Source organism: Apteryx mantelli, chromosome 1, assembly GCF_036417845.1.
Source record: "Apteryx mantelli isolate bAptMan1 chromosome 1, bAptMan1.hap1, whole genome shotgun sequence".
In the NCBI taxonomy this organism is placed as follows: domain Eukaryota; kingdom Metazoa; phylum Chordata; class Aves; order Apterygiformes; family Apterygidae; genus Apteryx; species Apteryx mantelli.
The window spans coordinates 10,719,645-10,739,246 of record NC_089978.1 but is presented as its reverse complement, the minus strand read 5'-3'; the positions used below and the strand labels follow the sequence as shown (position 1 = coordinate 10,739,246).

General features: G+C 37.9%; 1 protein-coding gene across 1 annotated transcript in view; it reads left to right on the top strand.

The window, feature by feature from the left end:
- GRM5 (glutamate metabotropic receptor 5) overlaps nt 1-19,602 on the top strand; it is a 280,691-nt gene that overhangs the window by 121,986 nt on the left and 139,103 nt on the right. The window contains exon 2 of the mRNA XM_013939598.2: nt 8,066-8,315. Coding sequence (XP_013795052.2) covers nt 8,066-8,315 — 250 coding nt within the window. The remainder of the gene's footprint in view (nt 1-8,065; nt 8,316-19,602) is intronic.

The following is a 19,602-nucleotide window of genomic DNA, read 5'->3' as shown; positions in this document are numbered from 1 at the left end:
TAAAATGTATTTCAACAAGAAACAGCTACAAACCATAGTTAAGAACTAACAATATAAGTGAAGACCACAGATATGTTCTAGGTTGCAAACATATGCAAGTATGATGTTGTTCACTTGTAGAAGGAGCCAAACCTTGCTGAGAAATATACTAATTAATAGAGCAAGCATGAACTGTGATTGGGTCCAAATGTCAGTTCAGCAACCAGAGGCAGTTGCAGTCCTTCATGGATCAAAGTTTTCCCACTGCAAAACTCTCTCCTTTTTGACAAAGCATTTACCTCCTGAATGGAGCAAATTCCAGTTTAAATACCAGCAGTCTCAGGTGCCCTCATTTCTATCTGAAAACCAAAAAAAAAAAAAAAAAAAAAAAAGTATAACCCTAAAGTGAATCTGCAAATGAAAGAGAAGAAAGAGCATCTCTGGGGAGGTATCTGAGGGAAATGTCTTAAAGTCAGGTGAATAGAAACAGCTACCTTCCAAACAGAAAGTAGAGCTGTTAATCTCTTCAGACTGAAAAGGAGGAGACCGGTCAGAGATGGCAGCATGTTTCAGCAAAAGCTGTGAAGCTTAAAATCCTTTAGCAGACTTTAGCATCATGGGGGACTTTAAATATCATTCCATGGACAAGACTGCAAAGCTCTAGTCGTACCCAGTTAGCAAAAAGGATCAGAGGTGATCAGTCTTCAAGGAAATGCACAGAAAAAATTGTTTTGAGACTGTTCCCTGTTCTCAGGTAACAACAGTGTTTTAATGAGTCTTTCTTTTATAGTTATGAAGTGATAATTTTAAAAGGAAACAGAAGTGAGGTATATTACACTGCAGAACTAGGTCATCATTTTCTTAAGGGAATGATTGAATGAAACTTCACTATCAAGCTGATTTTTCTGAGTGCTCTTAGATGAGGAGACGATGAACAGATATATTTAAATTAATTAACTACAGTTCTGGTATGTTTTGTGTGTGCTGTATTCTTAATTCACTAAAACGATTTAATTGTTAGTTATTTAAAAGGAGACTTAATGAATGGAGCTGAACTAAAAAGTTTTCCATGAAACCTTCTTGTTGGAAAATACCTAGTAGCTAAAACTCAAAAACATCACAGGAAAGAGAACAATTAATTTCTTAATTTAAAATGCTGAATTTCTTTTTAAATGTCAAAATATTTCAGTTAATCATTTTTGAAGTAAAAATAATCTGGTTTCTCAATCCAGAATATTTATTTTCTTTTAAAGTTAAATTATAGAAAGTGATGAGGTTTACCGTTAAATGATAAAACGATCCATATCCAAATTAAATATTTTGAGATCATGTAAATAAATTCTGTCAATTGGATTGAATTGTATTGAATTGAATTTTAAGAGGATTAGAAGGGAAGGTTTTTTGTTTGACTAATATTTTTGAGATTCTGAAGACATTTCTTGTCCTCAAATCTAAAAAAGTAAAAATCTCAAAAATGTTTACAGAAGAGGAAATTGAGTTTGCAGCTAGTGTGATGTTGTGGTAATTTATGCTCCTTTATATTGATGTCTCTTTAATTGTATTATCTTCATCTTTCAAGCCACAAGTGATATTGGGACCCCTTTTGGGTCTGTGTTTTGTGAACACTTAGCAAGAGATAAATGCTGTTCAATTAATTTACAGTTTGCATAAAAAAGATGAACATCCAGACAAGTAGATATATGAGCTGCCCATGATCAGGTAGATAGTAAAGGACAGTAAGAATAGTAAGGACAGAATCCTAACTGCAGTCGTGAGTTTTTTATAATTTTTTTTAAGGCCTTCAGCTGTTAGACCATACACTCTGAATTGCTTTGAGGTTGTCTGTGCTCAAGGAAGGCAGGTAAAATAGTTTTAAGGGTGGAGTAGGCAGTTTTCTTAAATTAATCACATCAAATTTTTGCCCCATGCTGTGTTGTTTGCTAGCTCTTTGAGACCTCCCCAAGCCCAACCAACATTACCCAGCTGCTTTGCTTGTGTAGCCGCTTCTTCAGAGTAACGTTGTGTTGACATGATTGCTTAGGTCTACATGAGGAGCAAAAGATGTATCTTCTTGACATGTCCTGCCAAAGAACGTAGTCTTGCAGGAAATCACCTCTCTTCTGGGAAAGTTAATTACATATAACAAGGCATATTTTCATCAAGGGGTCTTCCATCTCAGCTGCCTACGACAGTTCAGTAGTGGCCCTGTGAAGAAGCCGCTTCCTCAGTTACTGCTTCAATGTGCAGCTCCAAATGAGGCACAACACTGGAAATATAAAGTGGTGCCACGCTGATGGAAGCCTGTTCAGAGCTGCTCCAGATTTATTTCATTCCACAGAGCAGCTTTTGGCTACTCTTCTCCAGACTGTTAGAGATTAGTTTTAATAAAATATATAACCTTAAAAAAAAACAAAAAAAAAACCCTCCAAACCAGAACACATTTGCATGAAATTGAGACTTTTGGATTGAACAACTTATAAAGAAAGAACTCAGAGGCCTTGAACTTACCATCTAGCACACAAGGTAATTGAAGTTGAGCAGCTCAGTCCCAGAGCAATTATTAAGAAAAAGATCTGGTTGGAGACATTTAAGTGAAATTTATTTTGAGGAGAAATGCTGATTTATTAAAAGAGAGAAAGATTTTAATGCCAATGACAATCCCTCTTGAAAGAAAACCTCTAAAAAAAGGCATATTTCAACAGGCTACTTTCAAAATTACTTTTTTATTTTATTTTACAAGTTTTATGCATACATATATATTTGTATATATATATTCCCATTTAAAAATTATCAAAATAAAATATTTTAATGAGATGAAAATAGGTTATAGTTCTTTAGTTTTTTAGCACATACAGGCAGCTCCAAGATTTCAGGCACATTGGATTTGATTTCATTTGATTTGTACCTTTTAGAATGAAACTTGCCACCCTTCCCATAGAACAAAAAATTCAAACTCTGCACAGTCCTATTTGCAGACAGAACTGCATCAGGAAGACTGTGATTACATCATGTTATCTCAGAGGCATAATGTGGTTGCTGTAGTTGCTCAAAAAACAAAAACAAATGGTATTATGTCCTTATTCTTAGCAGTGACTAAACTTCAGGAGGCTCATGCAATCACAGCTGTTAAATGTGGACAATATCTAGAAGGTACCAGCTTATCTCTTGTTGTTTTGCCATAATTAATTTTAAGTGTAACAGTCAAAGATGCTTCTAACATTCCCATTTGGGAAACTATTCTACACATTCATATCCTTGACTTTCAGGAAGATCATCTTGATAATCAGCCAGCACGTTGCCTTTCATAAATTTCTTCCATTACTCCCACATGCATTTTCAACATTATACCTACTTAGATTTTTTTAGGTATTTCTGGCAAAGTTCATCCTATTGATGCCAATAAAAGCTAGTAAAAAATGCAGCTCTAAATTCCCTGTACTGCTTGCAAAACATCTACTGAGAAATTTAACCTGACTTGGCTTCTTTTGTGTGGCTCAGATACAGCATAAAATATTAGTCTGTTTTGCGCTTCCCTGTCTGTAAAAATGATGGTAGTACTTCTGCTTCAATAAATATGTTCTGTGATAGGTAGGATTATTACCAGCTAAATAAATGACATAATACATTTCTTCAATTTCACTTGAGCTTCCTCTTTTACTTTGTGAATTTTCACTGCATGTTGCTTATAGCAATTTTACATCCTAAATCTCTCTGAAAGTCTGGTTCCCATTTATGTTCACTGAAACTCTCTTATAGACCAAACAATTATCTGATAACAATTTGCATATTCAGATAATGATAAAAAGGCTCTTATATTAAAAAAAAAAAAAGTGTAACATCCCAAAAATCCATGGGGAGGAGAAAATGCAGCTCATTATTCCATTAGACCGTAGGGACTTTATTATCTCATATTGATAACCTTTAGTGTGATAGAGAAGATGTCAGTGTATTTTGTTGGGTTTTTTACTAAAAACCTTGTTGTTTTACTGTGTAATGCAGATAAGAACTTAACGATTTATGTTCAGATAGTTTAATTGGCTCAATTGCTGGGCAAGAGGAGTAGCAAGAGCAGCCTGCAGTTTGTCTGACCCTTTTCTATCAGACTGGAGTATTATTATGTACTGTACTATATTAAGCTTCATCTGGAAAAAAAAGCACAATCTGTTCTTTTTAAGCTTCTTAATAGTTTCTAGTACTGATTCATTGGAAGTGGAGCTAACAGATTGTTATAGTTAGACTGTAGGTAGGGATGCATATGCTTTAGTTTAGAACAAAATTCCAATCTGTAGAGGGATAAGTCTTCTGGATGATGATGTAATCAATGTTTTTTTTAAACATGCAGAGACATATGGGAACATCATTTGAACTGGGCTTAGGGCCAGACCTGCAGGTAGGCAACACCCAGGATTCAGGCTGGCATTTGAAAGAACCCAGTTCCCAGTTGTTGCCGTAAGTATAGGACATATTTCTAAAAAGCATCAGTTAGCAACTCTGATTATGCCACTGACAGACAAAATTTCAAGAGCTGAGGAGCATCCTGCGCTACCTCCTCCAGCAGAACCAGTCACAGTGTAGAGGTGCTGGCTTCCGAACACAGACATGGAGATGGAGTCTGGTGCGGGGTGAGGAACCGTATATAGATGGACTACATTTCATGTCAGTTTTATTTTGTGTTGTTTTGAGAGCCTTTCGTGCTGAATTGGAATGAGCTAACTAAAAGCAAATTAATCCTTCCTTTCTGTTTAATTTTTGTTTAGGATCTTTTATTACATTTAGAAGTGGAACAGATAGATTCATAGAAAGTAGGCAGCTTTGTCCCATGGGTCTGGCAGACTAAGTCACTTTGGTTCTAGGACAGGGCTTCTGAAAGAATTTTCACTTGAAAATGAAACTAAAAAATTCCTCTTCTGAGACTCAGTCCTTGTAAGTCTCAGCCTTGTACGTTCACATGTGCAAGTTCAGAAATCTCTGTGTTCTTCTCCTTTTGTCATAGCCCTGGCTGAAAACGGGGAACTGGCCTCTGAGTAGAACCTGTCCTTGCTCTAGCTGTGGCAGTTTTGGTACTGCTACTGTAGAAAAGTCACAACTGAAGAATCAAACATCCACGAGGAACCTAGTGCCATACAGACAGCATGGAGATGCTCTCCTGCTGAGAACCTCTTATCTCATCCTCAAGGAAATGGGAAAGGAAATATGATGTAATGCAATTTCTCCAGCTTCCTACACCCATTCCCTATTAATGCTGCACCTGTACCTTCATGCACACACAGGTTTTCCACAGAAAGATAGCTCAGAGTAAGGTATAAGGGAATTTAACAGAAAAGAATTATTTTTTACGTCAAGGAGTGTTCATTATCCCCACAGTATAGCTCGGATTAAATATACATACCTCATCAAACCTCTTCCACAACCAGGGAATCACTATGAGTAATTAATTAAGTAGAGTTTAATCAGCAATGATCATGACAAGAGCTCCACTGGTGTATTTGTATGAGCATCTTGAAACAAAGCTGCTTTCTGTTTTCATCAAAACTCCCTTGAGCTCATGACATGCAGCTCTAGTTTTCCCAGTTGGAGAACTCAGTCACTTTCAGATTTAGAATGTCAGGATGTTTTTCTTCCAAATGCTAAAAACGAAGCACTTTGTTAAGTACCCTTGGTATTTTAGCATGTTTCCTCTCACTTTAGATGAGGCATTGCTTTCTGTGTGGTTTCACAAAATATCTCTGCCCTGATAAATGATAAGATCATGTTATTTGTTCCAGAGCAACATTTATTTGACTGTAAAAAGAGTTAATGCACTTCATGTTCATTGCAAGAACTACTACTTTTTCAGTATTGTTAAACCTACTCTCAGCTTTATAGGAAGCCTCAGGGTAACAGTTTGTACATTCATAACACTTTCAAACAAAGGGTTCAGTGTTTGAAACACTGAAGAGATCTAGTTCTGTAAGTTACTTAGACCTGACTGGGAATTTTCCATTGACATTTTTTGACAGAAAATTAAGCCTTCAGAATTTCGATTTCTTTGTGCTATACCATGGAATATTTTTACTTCAAACTTATGCAAAATGTTCCATGGCAAAGTTAGATAGGCTGCTTTTTTGCTTTTTCTTTTTTTACTTTCTGTTAGGAAAAGCAAAACAAAACATTTAATGTTGATCAAGATTGACCTAAGTGAGAATACTTTTAAACAAAGTAGTGAATTTCCTGTCAAACAGCTTAATTTTAATTTAGATGCCCTCAGGGCCTCATGGGAGTTATAAGTGACCGACCCCCATTTTTCCTTCATTCTGAGTTCTGAGGCTCTACTACATCTTTCATGATGCACCACATCTTTGCCCTGTAGTTGAACTGCTTCAGTGTCTTGTGGGAATCACTTGATGCTGATGTATCACAGGAAATGTAGCTTGCTCTCGGAGCATGACACATGAGGAAGCACTGGGAACCTGATTTACAACTCCCAGGAAGCACAGCAACAACTGAATTTAAAAATCCTATGACATTTTGTCCAGGCACTATTTGCATAGTAATGGATTTTCCATTGGGTCTAATCACAGCAGAGAGGAAAATGAAAGTTGGTACGTGTTAGCTAAGGAGATCAGCATTCAGACTGTTGTTCTGGTTGAGTACCATTTGGAAATCTCATAAGGTCTCAGTGATTCATTCCTGATATGAAATGAAGAGAATGGTGTTTCCTTTCTTCCACTCTTTGTCTCTTTCGACTATTCACATGGTAAGATCTTCAAACTGGAGACAATGTCTTTAATGCTCATATACAGTGCTGAGTCTAATTCAGCCTCTAAACTCTAGCACCAGAGTAATAGGGACAATTTCACAGATGGGCACACAGAGTGCCTGGTGGATCCAGTGCCCAAGGTCACAAAAACAAATGAAGACACAGACAGCCAGCTCTTCAATTCTCACTACTTCACATGTATTTTCACTGTCAGTGCTTTTATATCCTCATGCTGATAGGCAAAGAAAGTTTTTCCTTACACGGTTTCTTTTGCTTACGAACTGACAGAAATAAGTGAAGGATAAACAGTTCCTTGGAATGGAATTACCTTAACACTCAGTCTTATTAATTTGTGTTTCTGTGGAATACTATTCAGCAGTTAAGTCAGTATTTTGGAGAAGAGAGAGTTTCTACCTTAAAGGCCTTCTGATTTAAATGAAACAAGAAACAGATTTAGAAAGCCAGATGGAGGAGCACAGGGAAGGAAAAGGACAGTCTTGATCGGTACAATTGTCAGTGATATCAGTATATCCACTGTTTAAACACCGTGATTTTTCTGTAGGCCTGTCAGGGAAGAAATTTTCTATGACGATATAGAATAAAGAACAATAAATGTATCTATTGATATTAATTGCCAACTTTTCCAGAGGGGAAGAATAGCTTGAAAGAAAATATGAAGATTCTCCCATTGGGTTGATTGACATTTAATTGAAAAAACAAAACCAAAAACAAACAGAAGTACATTTAGTTCACCTGTGATCCTGTGATCTCTGTAATGCTAATCTTCAGTTTTGCCACACATTCTCCTGAGTCACCAGAAGAAATTTCATCACAGGATAACTTTTACCTTTCAGTGTACTTAAAAGATAGTTTGTGTTCAGGCTGCATTACAAAGTCATGCTGTTTTTAGTCATTGTTTTGTTTTGCATATATTCAAAACACTACACCTAAAAATACATTCTGAACATTTGTTTCTAGATTTTTGTAAGTAAACCCCAGAGCAACTGACCACATTCAGTCAAGAGAATCAGAAGGGAGCATGTAATTTATACATACATTGTTGTAGCCATTTGGGACCAGATACACACAAGCATTCAGGTGCCTAGCAGCCTTTGGTTCCAATAGAGACACAGAGACCTAAACAGAATTGAGGTTCCTAAAAAGCTTTGCTGATCTTGACTTAAAAAAAGGATAGATAAATTAAAATATTAATGTTATTTTGTAAAGATTGGCACACTGATCTCTCTGCAAATGCATTATGTATCCTTTAAATTAATTATTGTTTCCAAAGCAAGAAAAGCTTCTGAAAATCTTAACATGTGCATATGCGTTTCTGTTTGCATTTAGGAAACTATGGTGAAAGTGGAATGGAAGCTTTCAAAGACATGTCGGCCAAGGAAGGGATCTGCATCGCACACTCCTACAAGATCTACAGCAATGCTGGTGAACAGAGCTTTGACAAGCTGCTGCGAAAGCTACGAAGCCACCTGCCCAAGGCAAGAGTGGTTGCCTGCTTCTGCGAAGGCATGACTGTGAGAGGGCTGTTAATGGCTATGAGGCGCCTGGGACTCGCTGGAGAATTTCTGCTGCTAGGCAGGTGAGTAATATTGTGTAATTATAGCCGGTCTCTTTTGTGAGTAGTGCAAAATGAAAGATAGTCCAGTCGAGCAGGCATAAAACGCACATACTGATGGTCTCTCCTAGACATGCACATATCCAAAAGACAGAAAGTAGCATCAGCCATGTCTTAGTGGTACATATACAACAGGCATGCATCATTCTCAAAGGTACTCCAGACAAACACAAGTCTGTTTAGCCGGTCTTAGCACTGTGTAAGGGAAGACTGACACACAAGCATTTGGTTTATGTCATCTATTTTATTCGCATCACTTTTACCCACATCATGTAAATATACAGCCTGAAGCTATACCTCCTTCGAGTTACATTGTTTTAAGAACTGATCTGACTTCTGGGTCAGGTGTCTTCAAACAGGCCTCTTCAAAAGGGAGAGACTGTTAACCACCACCTTTTCTCCTGGAGCAAATGTGCTGATCTGTGCCTACTGTCCTGAAGTCAATGTATATGTGATCCTTTCTCTTATGTGGAGCTTGATAATAATGACATTCTGTGACTCCAGTGGTTCCTTCCCTAACTACCAAGGGGAGAAAGGAAAACTCACTCAGATGCATTCATCCAGCAGGAAAAGACTCTGGGCTAGTTTTGCAGAGAAATAAAAGATACTGATGTATTTTACGGGGATCTTTGTATTTGCCACATATCAACAAATGGACCCTGAGATGAGATAAGAAAAACAGAGTGTCTCGACCACAAAATGGAGTCCACCAGCAGTCAGCTAATGTGCTTTGATGCCTTTCCGGTGTGTTGATATTAGAAGGATGACCTTATGAACAGTGCAGGAACAGGAATAAAATGGTGTCAGTGAAACTAGCTGCCTTGATAAGACCCTCAGAGCAACATGTAAGGAGTGCAGCTCTGCCCAGCTGGCTTGGAAGCTGTGATATTTAGACTCTTTTTGCTGGTAGCACATCAGCCTCTGTTCACAAACCATTCTGTGGTATACAGCTGCCCTTCCACCCCGGGCAAAGGAGAAAGCAGACAGATGACAGTAGGAAACCTACCTCCCTCATTATTCTTTGGCGCCAGTCTGCTTTTTTGGTAGTTTGATATGTAAATTGCTTACTTATTTCTCCATCTTACAGTCACCATGACTGCCCTTCTTTTCAAATGCATTTGCTCTGTAGGTTCTTCTATGGATCATATTGATCTTTTTCTAGCCTGACTTCTGAAGGGACTACAGCCCTTAGGGTGAGAATCACCTAAGCATGTTAAGATATCTCCTTTTTATGCCTTTCCATGTGAGCTAATTGTCAGGATTGTCATTATAGTCAATGGAGAAAAATAAGATCTTCTTAGGCATTATTTGTAATGAAGATGTTTAAAGTAGCTCAGAGGAATCACGTTCTAGAAAAGGACTTGCACAGAGACTTTCTAGATGACCAGCTTAGTTGGAAAAGCCTACTTGCTAGCAATCAAGAGTAAAGAGGAACAAGTGCCACCTCCACTATCTTCATCTGGAACTGTTGCCAGCTGAAAGACCTGTGCTGTCTTCTTCTCCCCTAAACACAAGAAACTGTCACTTCGCTGCAGCACCTTGCAAATTCAGAAGCACTGAAGTATCATTTTCAAAAGCTACGGTGTCCCTTAGCTCCCGCAGATTCCAAACCACACTTAATTTTGTATGGGATTTACTTACGCACAACAGCGCTAGAATTAGCCCTCAGAGATCCTTTTATGATTAAGGACTTTAGGAACTGGTGACTGTGAGTAAGACTGGAACAACACAGCTTAGAGCTCTTCAAAAAAGCAGGGTCTAGAGAGAACTGGCTTTTTTTCAGTGAAAAAATATCTGTTTCTAGCTGTAGTGGGAATTGCCACGCCTAATTATAAAGAGAGTTGTTATTCAGTATGTTACTTACAGTCAGTATATTGAAAGTGATGGTTCCCTTCAAAAGTCAAAACTTTAAACTCTTTGGAGTTAAAACAAACAAATGAAAAAAAAAAACCCTTTTCAGCTCTATGTGGGTCCTTGTCTGTGGCAATATTATACAGTTTATTTATCAAAAACATGGCAAGAAATAGAAGTGCTCAGAAAGAAAGGAAAAGAGGTGTAGGGAGACCTTTTCCATCTTTTCTATTGACAGACACTGAAATTCCAAGGTAATGGCTGAGAAGTGGCCACTCAGACATAGGTTAACCTGTCCCCGACCAGTAGCTTCTGGGGAGCAGATATAAATCAATTGCGTCAGCAACAGGGCTGTCACTCAACCACAACATTTCTATGGCTGAATCAGACAGCTGAGGACAGCTGGAGCACAGTATTCCCTCTATATATGTCTCTGCCCTTCAGATCTAGAAGAATCCCATCTTCTCTCAGTAAGAACTGTTCAGATCTGGTATTAAAAACAGCTATTAAGCAGACACAAAACATCCAGTTTGGCCTGCTAAGGACTTTTGCTTTGCCTTTAGCCACCCTTAGTCAGAAGTGAGAACTTGTTTCAGTTCAGCAAGACTCATGTGCAGAGTAGAGGAGGTTGTGGAATGGTTATTTCTGTTCCACAGAAATGTTCGTTCTCTCAAAAGTGTTCTCCTTTTGCTATGTGAGAATCTCTAGGCTTCTCAGGAGGAGGGGGAAAAAAAAACAACAAAAAAAAACAAAACAGGCAACTTGCAGAAAGGCTTCTCGACATGGGTGGGAGGTGGGATGTATGACAGTAATGCCTTTGTCCCCTGATGGCCTAAGATCCTGCAGGGATTTAAAGCTGCATTTCCCAGAACCCAGGCGTGCTGAGGGGTTCTCTCAGTTTCAGCTGTTTGGCTCTATTTGCTATGAATATGTAATGGTTGGTCCAGAGCTAGGTTGATTTTGTGGAGCAAAGCCTAAGGCACTCACCTGGGATAGACTTGACACGAGAACTAGGACAAACTTACAACCAGAGTATATTGAGGACTTTTTTGTGCATTATTATAGAGGGGTTTTTAGGAAGAGCTTGATCCGAACAGATGGTTCAAACCACTCAGAAGGGAAGAAGCTACTTCTAAATAGCTAAATAAAAGATGGATCATGCAGCTAATTTCTCTTGCAAAGCTACACAGGAAAGGGGAGTAGGATAAAATGTATTCATGCTCTGGAGTTGCACTGGGCTGACCATTAAACTAAGATTATAATAAGACACTGTCACTAGAAGGGGGACTGCCTATGGCTGAAGTGGATTGGTCCACACAGAAAACTTCATCTACTAATGGATGCTTATTTGGTCCCCTACAAATGCATTTTGCTTCCCCCGACTTCTGTGAAATAGAGAATTATTATTATTTTTTTTAATGCATAACAAGAACTAAATTCCAAAAGCCACACAGTAGCTCCATGGCTTGCCACAGGTATTCATGTTTTCCACTTCCTCTAGTCTTTTTTCTTACATATCTCATTTTCTTTTTTTCGCCTAAATATTTCCAACTGAAGCCTTGCACAAATAATGATAGGTTTGGAGGGTATGAATTTCATGTCACCTGTTTTATGCTCCACTAAACAGAAAACGGAGAGGCAAGAAATGTACATATCAAATAAATCTAGACACTTGTAGAACCACAAGGGGAGTAGAGGGAGGAGAAAAGATATCCTTCAGTAAAGGCTTTGCTCTTGATGTGCTGTGCAGTTCCTGAAATTGCACTGTCTGCCTGTGACGGAGATGAAAGATGGTGAGCCATTAGTGACTGTAGCATTCCAGAGCTTTTTGATTCATGGAAAACATTTTAAATGCTCAGCAAATGTTTACCTCATGCACCTTGAGGAATTGGACTTAACCTCAAATAAAAAGGTGAGTGTGTTAACTTTCAAGTGTGAAGAAAAGTGCTTTTCTTAACCTAACCGTTATTCAACTTAATTGGACAGCAGACTGCATCCATCAGTGCTTATTACTTCTGGCATCCACAGGTCACATGCCAGGAGATATCCTTACAGATAAAGTTGATTAGAGAATAAATAATACACTCATAGAGCAGCATAACTGACTTTGGAACATATTTCGGAAAGAAATATGGAGTATTAATTGTGTAGATAAAACAATTTGGTTTTAGCTGATTTTCAGCTGTTTCTTATTGTATTAAATAGTTGGCCCATACAACTATTAGCCACAACTGAGCTTTTGCACATCGACTACATCTGTGCTAGATAAAATAGGGTCAGAGAATAGACTGCAGTACTGGATATTTTTTGATGCGCTCCATGACATTATTTTAGCCTGTAGCAACTAACACTTCTGACAGGACCCAGACATGGTGCTGGTGACAGCACTCTCAGGGATTGCTCCCATGAGGCAGTTTGGACACAGATACTCTGTTCTGGGGTCAAAGAGTGTTAAGATATATGGATGCAGGCCTTGCCATGCCTTTTACCTCCAGACCTGAGAACTGTCCCTGCTTTGTTTTATTTAAAAGTGTAAAGTAGCTATGGTATAAACCTACAGAACAAGAGACGGGATCTTTTGCAAAGGAGTTGTAATTCTAAATGGGATATAGTAGGGCTTCTCCTAACTTAAGGAGAGGAGAGAAAGAGGGAAATGAGATGGGAAAGTAGAGGTATATAAAAATTACTTACTGAAGGACTCCAGCTTCCAGTTGACATTCCAAAGGCAAGGTTGATCTGCAATGACTTGCTTTTCTCTGTATGTTGCATATTCCAGTGTGTGTATCACATATCAGATAAAACTAGTATTAACTACCTTGTTTTGAGAAAAGAAAAATTAATTAGGATGATCTGGAGTTTCTTTTGTATAAAATGACAAAATGAGACACACAGTCAAAAAAATCCGGCAGAGATGGAAATGGTTCCTTGAGTTCTGGTACTGATTCTTATTTTCAATCTTCCAATCGGAAAAACATGGCCAAAATTCATCAGTCAGAGTTATTTTGTAAGTCAGATGTTAGATGTTAGATATTTATTCAACTAAGGGCTTCTATAAATGTTACTATATTGGATCTTGGTTGCAACATCTGCAGCAGAGGGATGAGAAATCCAGAATTACAGGTCATCCCACAGAATTTCCACGCTTCCTTGAAATGCAGTCAGGACCTGGTGATCTCTTCCATAAATGTCCTGGCAAAGTCTAAGGATCATGTTGTGCATTTTCAAAATTCACTAGATTCTGTGATTTGTAAGAGTCCAGCTAGGCTGTGTGCAAGGATAGGGAAACCCTCCTGAGCATGCTATGGTTGGCAGAGGGCGTCCAACTGAAGGTGAGTAAGGGGAGGAACACCTATTCTAGCAGTGTGATGATCACAAGCAATTCAAGCGTGTTCCTGCAAGAGTGTAGAAGGCAGCTCAGGAAAGGCTTGATGTTGAGCAGCATAGTGGTAGTAAGAATGAATCAACTATTAGGAAATTGTATTCAGTATTAGTGCCTATTCTTCTCAAAACAACACAAGTATTCTTTAAACTTCAAAAATCACTTCCCAAGTCCTGGTTCTCTGCTAATAAAAAATATCTATTTAGCTCCTGTGGAGATAGATTGGAGGAAATTATTATTGATTCTGAGGCTCTCAGACGTTGCAGCAAAAAGGGCTAAGTAGAAGGTGAGTAGTAGGAATGAAGATAAGGAAGAAGAATAAAATGTGGAGGACCATTTGTTCCAGAAAGTCCCAAAAGTAGTTTGACAGATAGGAAACTCAGCTATGCCTGAATAAAATCTGGTTAGCAACCAAAAAGGGCTAATATTGCTGAAGGAAAATTAAAGCAAGATACATGAGCAGAGGGAAATGATTTCCTTTCAATAATTTAAAAAGAGATCTTTAGTGAAACTTACAAAAATGCCTGCTGGATGAAGAAAGATCTCACCACAGACGACGTAATAGTTTCCCGCTTGAAAGTGCTCTGGTTGGTGCATGTGAATGCTGTAGTTAATATGCTTTTTCTGTGTTTGTACAAGTCCAACTGTTGAGAAATTTCTATGAAATAAATGAGGATATGAAATTCTGCAGAACTGAAATACGCTCTAAATTCATTTTTTGTTATTTCTACTGCTTCAGGGAAAAATAAATCAGCCAAAACTCTTCTGTCTAGAATATTTCTAACAGGATAGCCTTTGACAAAAATGTGGAAGCTAAATACAGTATATGTATGGAGATTTCTTCTCTGGGGATAAAATAAGCAGGTGCAAAAACACTTTCAGAGAACAATCATGCAACTTCATCTCTATCCCCCAATCTGTATGAGGAGTCTGCTCCCTTTTTGTTCAGTCCATCGTGGATAGGAGACTGCTACAGACTCACCTGAATGCTGTTGCCTCTGACACAACTCTCTGCAGCCCACTCATTTATCTCTGAGTTCTCTTGTTCAGGCATCAATGTGTAGCCCAAGAGGCAGCTATCATATTATACCTAGTAATTAAATGCACTGTAATTAGCAGTATTAAGTCAGAATCTTCACTGCCACCCAAAAGACAATGAACTTAAAGTAAAATGAAGGTTTGCTTTTCTAGAGCTGCAAAGACGACTGGGGAAGTGAAAAGCTGTCTCCCCTCTTATACCCAAACAGGATCCTTAGTCAGAGGTAAAGCAGGGTTGGTGCATCACATACTAGAGGGTAAAGAATGACTTGGCTGTGATGCAGTCTCGCTTTATCTGGCAGCTTTATAGCTCAGAGGCCCCCAAGTTTAGTAATAGCATCTCCCAGCTGTGTTGGGCTGTGGAAGGAAGCAGCAAAGTGGCTGGCCAAGGCCATTTGCGTAGAAAGGAGTATTCACTGCAATGCAGGTACCCCAGCCTGGGAATTATATGCAGTATGTCAAAAATGGTGCTATCAGCAGAAATTCTTTATTTCTCTGGTATGAACCACAAAAGACTAATGTAAGTAAGGACCCCCCCACAAGCTAATGCTTGGGGGATTTCAAACTGAAGCAATCAACCTTATTTTCTTATCTCCTCCTTTCTTTGTAGTTTACAATCCCTTCTTTTGCATCTGACTTATGTTAATAAATACTGCATGATACAGTCCAATTTCACAGTCACAATTATGGAGGGAGGCAGGGAGGAGGGAGAATATGCTAACCAAGTCTGGAGGAATGTCTTCATTTCATGCTTACAGAAATCCCCACTGGGGATTTCACATGGTTTCAGGCAAACATCAGAGAATGTCTTAGTGTGCCCATCAGCGAGTGAACACACCTTTTATTTATGTCATCAGGAGATATGTGTGTCTCTGAGAGGAGATTCAGGTCCTATACATCTGAAAACATAAGAATATAAACATGACTGTACCCAGTCAGATCAAAGGTCAACTTAATATGTTATAACTGGAAACGGCTAACAGCAGAAGTCTGGAGAAAACTGAGAACAAGCAAGCATGGAGCAAAGTTCTTCCAGTGCATTCTTAAATCTTCCATTGACCTGCAGTTCAGGAAACTCCCAAAACAAAGGTAGTGGCTTTGTAAAGAAAGCCCTTGTGCACTGTAGCACAATGAGTAAAGAGGAAGAAGTATGGACAAGGGTAGGTCATGGATACAGAACTGAGGCCTAAGAGATATGAGTTTTAGTTCTAGTACTGTCACTATCACTACTGGAAATTTTGCAGGTTCATCACATTTCTATTTCTTCACATTCCCTCTGTAAGTTTGTCTTTTATGACTACATTAGGCAGTGAGCAACTCAGGGTGGAAATTATCTTTTACTGTGGATCTGTGTTGACCTTTTGACAACAGGGCTCCAAGCTCTTCTGATCATTCAAATACTATCATAAAGCAACACTACCGCAGTGAGCTCAGTAGGCAGTCTTGCTCAACAAGAAATAAATAATTAGTTGATGCTGGTAATGAATATACCCTCCTCTAAGGACATGACAAGTCAGATATCACAAGACAAAAATGCATCCAATTAAATGATTTACTTCCTGAAGGATCTAATCTTCCTATCTAGGACTGACATTAACAGCCAAGAGAAGATGGCTTTTTCATTGCATAGGATTGTAGGATTGCTCCATAGGATTGTAGAAAATGGCACTGGCTGAGGCCTTAGGATGTCATTCAAGTGTTTCACTTCTGCAATGCAGGCTCATCTCTACCTAATTCACGTGCAATGGATGGTTGTTTGCAATCCTTCCAAGACAAAGATTCCACAGCCTCTTCAGGCAACTGATTCCTGTGCTTAGTTATTCCTTATACTTTTCCTAATGATTAACTTTTTTTTTTTTTTTTTTTTTTACTGCTTTTTAAGCCCATTACTTCTTGTCCCTGTGGACAAAGGTAGCAGTTAATTCCCTGTCCTTCTGAGTCTATCATTTATATATTTGAAGACTTAATTCTCAGTCTGCTCTTGACAACTTTCAGTATGAAAAGAAAATACATTTTACACTTTGGAATAACATGAGATATCTATTCTCCCAGTGGACATGAGACATGGAGGAAAAAAGCAGAAGAAGAGAACACAAAGAATCTTTATTTCTTTATTTTCATTGCCAAAAGACAAACCTGGAAGGTGACCTACACAGTTGAAAAACTAACCAGTGAGTCAATCTCAAAGGCATCTCCACACTGCTAACAGACACATATGTCCAGTCCTGCAGGAGACAGAGTCAATGGAGTTCTTGGGAAATTGTGCCCATTTGTGGATGCATCTCTACTCTCCCATAAGATATATATGCTTCTGATTTTACCCTTGACTTTAAAGTTCTGCATTTTATTAAAACTCAGAAAGACTAAAAGTAGTTCACTTAAGAATATTCTCTCCAAATTCATCTTCTAAGAGTGATAGGCAATGCTCACTGTGAATTTTCTGAGGTGAGCCCATTTGGAAGATGAAAGAGACTCTTAGGGCAAGAAACTAAAAATATTCCTGGAACAATGAAAATATTTTCATTTTAAGCTTGAGAAAAGATGAGATACTTTCTTTTTAAGAGAAAGAACTCAAGAGATGAAAAGAAATTCAGTGCTTAAATACCAGCATGGCTATTCCACCATTTTGTGTAAGCTACACGATAAAAGGTAGCTATTTAAAACATTAAAAATAAGACTGAAAATGTGATCCAGTATATATTCCTAGAAAGATTTAGAGTCATTCTGAGCAGGATGAAAGCTAGCTTTGTCCTTGAGATTTTCTGATCTTTAGGAGAACAGCTATAGACTTCTGATTAATGAGGTAAAGCAAACCTACAGTGCTATCCATTTAATGCTTGCCTCATGTTTTTCAAAAAAAAAAAAAAAGTGTATTTCTGCTCCTTTAAAATGACCATAGTGAGAAAGAGAAGAGAGGCTAGCTGGAAGACACCGAGTAGAGGTTAAGATCTGTTTCCTTTATACCACCTTTCTCTATGCTGTGGGGGTATGTTATTTTTCACGGTTTCTTAATTTTTTGTTTGTTTGTTTTTTGAGGTAGCTATTTATCTGCATCATCCCAGAGTCTGCACCCAGGAATTGTACACACACAAACCATCCACACATGTGTGGATACAGAAGGGGTATTTATGAGAGGAGAAGGCACAGGGGTTTGTAGCTCCATGTTAGTACTACGTGAGACAGCACATCTCTTTCAGATCACGTGGCCAGGAAAAACTCTCTTCTCCCAGCAAATCTGCCCTTGATTCTGTCTGTCTATACCTTTCCTTCTGTGTTCCCCAGAAATTCTTTGTGGAGGTAAACAAGAGAAAAGCATGTGGCAGATAATGGAAAGGAAGTACGAGATTGTTAGAACAGTATTTACTTACTTGTTTTAGCTTTATAGCTTTTGTTACATGTTCCTTTTTTCGACTGGAAAAGGAATGCAGGAATTGGAAAGACAGAAAGAGGCTTTCTCTATTTTTACTTTTGAGACTATTTAGGAGTACCTAAAACACCCCCAAAGATCTGAATGTAAAAACATTACCCACGCAGCAAAGATTTATACTGAGGAACCCATCTCACTAACATTGCTGAGTGACTATGGAAGGATCTTAGTAAAAGTAATGAAAACTTCTGATCTGTAAAATTGTGGTGTAATTCCTTTTTCTGTCACTCTATTAAAATGACAAAGTAGAACACACAGCAAACACATTTCCACCCCACTATGGCTGAATTGATAGTTTCTAGTGAAGCTGTTCTGTCTCTGGAGGTTAAGGCTGAAGGCAACTGATAACGTGGATGAAATACCAAAACTCTCTAAACCTCATTCTGGTACAATTTGGCTTACTACAGCCTTGGAAAGACATTAAAAATCTTGGCAAGAAGATACTGCTTTCAGGAAGAGAGTATAAAAAAGCCGTGTCCTATTTCAAGGAATAAGGTCCAAGTTGAATTCTGTTGATCTTTATCCTATTAATTAGAAACTCTTTAATAACAGATGGATAAAATGAAGAATATTTTAATTAGGAAGGCAAAGATAATAAAGGAAAATCTATATTACTAAGGGGCCATATCCTTCAACCTTTACTCATGTTAAGTGGTATCAGTGAAGGAAGTAGGGACTAGCTGAAACATTATGAGTGAGTGATCTCTACCCTGGGAAAATGTATAGCTGTAAAACATGGCAATTTAATACATTTTAATCAGTATGCTGTTAAATATTCTTTGTCTCTGACTGTCGATATGCACAAATCAGTGTTAATTTCAGATTCTGACTCTTTCTAACCATGATTGCCTAAGCTTATTTTTAATAAAGTTCTACTAATAAACACCAAAAGCAAAATTATGCCTATCCTAGCAATTAAAAGAAAGTAATTTAAATATTTTTATGTTTTGATGCATTTTCCAAACTGTGCGTGTATTTAAAGATTTTAGAGTCTGGCTAAATCAGTTCACTTTTTATAACCAAACATGTTCATCCCCTGGAAACTATTTGAGGATCAAAAAGTTCATATTAACCACCCAAGAACTTATTTTAACTAAGTATTCCTGGCATGATGAAAATTATACTGTAATTTAATGTCAGATCAGCAATATCATGAGAAGAATGACAGTCAAAAAATGCAGGACCTTATGTTAGCTGTACAATTAATATAGATTTTTTTTGGGGGGGGGGTCTAGTCAGAAGAAATATACCACAATATGTTGTTTAGTTGCTTGCTCTGATTGTAGACATTTATACAAACATCTAGAAATACAAATATCTAGAAATTCCTGTATAGAAGTGAATGTTCAGAAACAAAAAGACAAACTACGGGCTGTTCATCTGGTTTTATCAATATCAGATTACTTGTAATGCCCTTACGCAGAAGGATAATAATGAATACACAGTTATTTTTTCTTAAAAAAAAACATATGAAAGACAGAATTGATTCTGTTGTCTCTTAACTGAATTTTTTAGGAAGATTTATCTATTTTTTTTCTTTTTTATTATAGAATATA